At 46.0% G+C, this 4541-nt stretch overlaps 1 protein-coding gene across 1 annotated transcript; it reads right to left on the bottom strand.

Annotated features, from left to right (window-relative positions):
• Positions 1 to 348: 348 nt before the first annotated feature.
• Positions 349 to 2303, bottom strand: LOC134227725 (uncharacterized). The gene is given in 5 exon segments (XM_062709381.1): positions 349 to 654; positions 704 to 830; positions 832 to 900; positions 932 to 1673; positions 1799 to 2303. Coding segments are annotated over 5 exon segments (1749 nt in total).
• Positions 2304 to 4541: the final 2238 nt, after the last annotated feature.

Here is a 4541-nt window from a genome sequence, read left to right as displayed (position 1 = left end):
TTCTACGTTGAATATCCTGCCAGAGCGAAAGCCAATTACTGAGGATTTGGGGCAGGCTGGGCTCAGATAAGGATTGCAGAGCCGACTCAACAAGAAAGTGTCCCAGAGTGAGGACGTCCATGGCGCTAGGATCCTTCGATACTGCAGTCAACGGCCGCGAATTGAGGCAGCTTTCGATTTGGCAGAGAACAGTTTGCATGGCGTCGCATGGCAGTGCATCGAGACCCACAACTCTCCGGAAGTGGTGCTTCATGGGTTTGATCGCGGCCTCCCGAAGGCCGCCGAAGGAAGGTGCATGAATTGAATAGCGGATTCAGCACAGAACGATGCCACTCTCTGATGATGTTGTTAATGGTTGGGCTGTGAGCAGAGTTCTCGTAGCTGCCTGTCCGCACCTTTGAAGTTGGTGGCGTTGTCATAGAACAAGGTGACTGGTTTGCCACGGCGCGCAACGAACCGTTTCAATGCAGCTATGAAGGCATCGGTGCTGAGGTCGCTGACAAGCTCAAGATGCACGGCCTTGGTGACCATGCAGACGAACACAGAGACATATGCTAGAATCGGTGCAGCTCTTCGTACTGGGGGCTTTAGCCAAACAGGGCCGCAGAAATCGACTCCGGTGTTGAGGAAGGCCCTAGCTAGAGTAACTCGAACCTTCGGAAGCTGGCCCATCAACTCGATAGCTGCGCAAGCGCGAATTTACATGCCTCCGTGCCAGGTTACGGAGATGTAAAGGCCAGAATTGCTCACGAATGTGTGCTATCATCGCACGAGTACCAGCTTGGAGGAGTTGTTTGTGCACCGAGTCGATGAGTAGTGACGTCAGTGTACTTCAGGTAGATGTTCGGATGCATGCGGGTGAACGAGTACGAGGAGTGGTTCAGCCGGCCACCGACACGGAGTAGGCCATTTTTTTATTAGTGTGTTAAGGGGTAGTCCATCGTGCATGAACGGATACAGAGTTTTAAGGGGTGATTTGCTTAGATCTGCTTCAGCTCCAGCCTGGACTATAGCGATTTCATGGCTGAAGCAATCTTCTTGTACGACCTTAGCGAGGCCGATCAGCGCCTGTTGCAATTCATCTGCTGTGATAAACGGTGTATCTTGTAGATCTGGTCCAGCGATCTTGGAACGACAATGCCATACAAAACGGCAACAATAAGCGGCGATGCACATAAGTCTCGTCAGCGACGAGTAGCGAGTGAACAGAATGCGATCGGGTACCTTGACTGAACGTGCGACTGCGGCAGGCATGGTTGGCTTTATTTCGAGGATTTCTGGAAGGAATTCTTGAGATTCCGGAATTGGAAACTTACTTGGCCATTCCGAAGCGTCGGACGATAGCCAAGGTGGATCCTTCAACCAGAGGGCGACGTTGGTGAGCTCGCAAGGATCAATGCCTCGCGAGATGAGATCTGTCGGATTTTCCAAACCAGCTACGTGATTCCAGGTGCCTCCTACAGTCATTCGTTGAACTTCCGCGACTCGATTAGCCACGAACATGTTGTAGTCTGTCGGTGGATTGTGGAACCAGTGTAGAGTGATGGAGGAGTCAGACCAAAAGTAGGCCTCAGGAGTCATGTTGAGACTGCACACTGCGTTTTGGTACAACTGGGACAGGAGTACAGCAGAACTGAGCTCCGAGCGGGGAATCGACAGGGTTTGAATAGGAGCTACTCGGGATTTGGTGATTAGGAGTGCTATTGTATGCTTGCTCCTGTGCTTGGAGCTTTTACCAAGCGAGAGATTAAGAAATGTTCAAGAGCTGCTAAACCAAGTCTGTAACTTTCCCATTCACCGTTGAGTGAGATGGGAAGCGGTTCGTCCCAGTCTAAGCTCGTTTTCCACAGTTGTTGAATGAAAACTTTTGCCCGGATTAGCACTGAACCAAGAATGCCCAATGGATCGAATAGCTTGGACATCTCAGAGACAACGATCTGCTTGAACGTGTCTGACTCAGGATGCCACAGAAGTAAGAGTGTTCTGACAGAGCCCTGGATGTCGTCCACTTCCACAATCGACCGTTTGTCCTGCAATTCATCCGGAATGTGGGACAGCACTTCACTAGAGTTGGAGGACCATTTCCTGAGCTCAAATCCTGCGGATCCAAGAATATTCTGCACCCCGGAGCATAACTGTATTGCACCCTCTACTGTGTCGGATCCGCTAAGGAAGTCGTCCACATAAAAATTCTTGCCGATCTTCGATGGGATATCCCCATCATCCTTCGAGTGTTCGTAGGGGATTTGCTGTAGGCATCGTGTTGCTAAATACGGCGCACTGGATGTTCCGTACGTCACCATAGTGAGCTCGTAGGGGCGGACAACGAAAGCTGTCTCGCCTTTCAAAATATCCGTTGAAGATGTCGATCGTCTGAGTGTACCCAGATCTGCCTGTACATTTTGGCGATATCGACCACGAGAGCTCATTCGCAACCTGACGACAACGGAATACAACGTGTCCTGCACAGTCGGTCCGACCATGCGACAATCATTGAGCGAGATTCCCGTAGAAAACTTGCTGGACCCATCGAAAACCACCCTGCACTGAAGCCGACATACTGAGCATTCAGATCGGGATTTTTGATTACCCGACGTTGCATCCAACGGAGTCGACGGAGAGCGCCAGCTTTGGAGTCAGCAAGATGACTCAAGATGCATTCCTTCTTGGATAGGCGCACAATGAACCGACCTGATTCATCATGGGTGGTGGTTTCTGTGAAGTATTGCTCACAAGCTGCTTCCTCCTTGGAGAGTCCCCGACTAGCGAGACAGCTTTCAACTTCCCAGAATCGAGATAACTGTCTATCGAGCTTCTCCGTTGTGCACACGAGTGCGACAAGTTACACAAAACCACTAACTACCCAGCCAAGCACGGTACGCTGTAGAACTGAATGACTTGTTGGAGAACCGGTTCCAACCGGTAGTTGACCTTCTCGAAGAAGACTGAAGAAAAGTTGAGCTCCGATGACCATGTTGATCCTTTATAGGGTGGCAAAATCAGGATCTGCTAGGACTACCGTGGAAGGAATGTTCCATTTCGAAACATCGAGGATCCTTCGTGGAAGATCGTTGGTAATCTTGGAGGAATATTGAACTCCAAAGTATTCGAGTAGGTGGAATCAACGGAACAGAATGTTGCGACGGTACATTGGTGACCAGGGAATCAATATTCGAGAAACGCCTAACAATATACCCTTTGTCGTCAACAGAGTTTGTTACTGACAAACGCACCTTGCAACAAGCCTTTGTCAGAACCTGAACATAATATGACAAGAATCATTTGCCTTGCATGCTTTGATATTTCCGAGAATACGAGACTATTTTTGTAATCAGCGTTAGATTCTCGAATATTTCCTTGAAAGTAGAAACTACGATAGCATAAAACCGAAATTTGTTCTAGAGAGATTGCAAAAAAACGGAATGAAAAGTTAGCAACAAAATTGTCTTCTTTTTTGTCGTGGACAAAATTTTTCGGATCTTTGTCATTATTATCTCCGACAAAAACAAAGCTTTATCGTTGGTTCTCTTTTGTCGCTTGTTTCGTATGCGCATCGACGAAAAATTGATTCCCTGTTGGTGACTATTCACAGGGGATCCACCCATTCCGGCGATAACTGCAACTCGCTTTGCCGGTGTAGACCCAGAAACTGAACGATTCTTTCGGTGATAAAATTTGACTCGGAGCCGGAATCCAGCAAGGTTCTAACAAATGTGGACTTTCCGGAGGAGCCATAAACTTTCACCACGGCACAATAGGAAAAAAGGAAGTATTTTTGGCCAAAATTATGAATCCTACTATAAATGGTTCACGAAACTACACGAATTCGATTTAGTTAACGCTTAACGCTGAATTCGATATTGTTATGTATGTATCAAAATATAACATTTCGAAATTTATTTTTTGTCGAAAACTTTCACAGAAGTGAAAAAATATAGCTGACAAGTCTGCATAACTCCGAAACTTCAAAATAAACAAATTGAATCCATGGATTGCGTACATTTTAGTTATGATTTCATGACTCCGATTCATGTTTCCATGACTCCAAGTCATGTTTTCTAGACTTAGCATCATGATATTTTGTTTATGGAAATGTGAAATGCTTTAAGATAACGCTGATGATCACTTCATCATGATCTTTGTTCATGAAAATGGATATTGTTATTAATAATAATTGCCGTTAAGGTGAGTTGTAGTCATGATATTATGAAGCAACAATTTCATGATTTTTTAGTTATTAATCCGGCAACGAATTTTTACCCGTGCACCTGATAAATTAGATCATCAGTACTTGTACATTGAAGATAAGTGATAGTCCCAAGCAAACATCAGCTGATCTGGTCATAATGGAGTAGCAACTACGAGCGATCAATCAAGCTCAAGCTGAAGTTCCGATTTCCTCGCAATTTCGAAAAAAGTTTTGCAAGCTGTCGGTGTCTTGGCCAAAAACGAGAAAGGAATTCTCATAACTATGTAAATCATTGGTCGTAAATCTTGAGGACTTTATTTGAAATCTAAGTGAAATCTCTAAGTGCTAAGCA

Source organism: Armigeres subalbatus, chromosome 3 (genome assembly GCF_024139115.2).
Source record: "Armigeres subalbatus isolate Guangzhou_Male chromosome 3, GZ_Asu_2, whole genome shotgun sequence".
NCBI lineage: Eukaryota > Metazoa > Arthropoda > Insecta > Diptera > Culicidae > Armigeres > Armigeres subalbatus.
The sequence above is the reverse complement of the archived record's forward strand: the minus strand, read 5'-3'. Positions and strand labels throughout refer to the sequence as shown.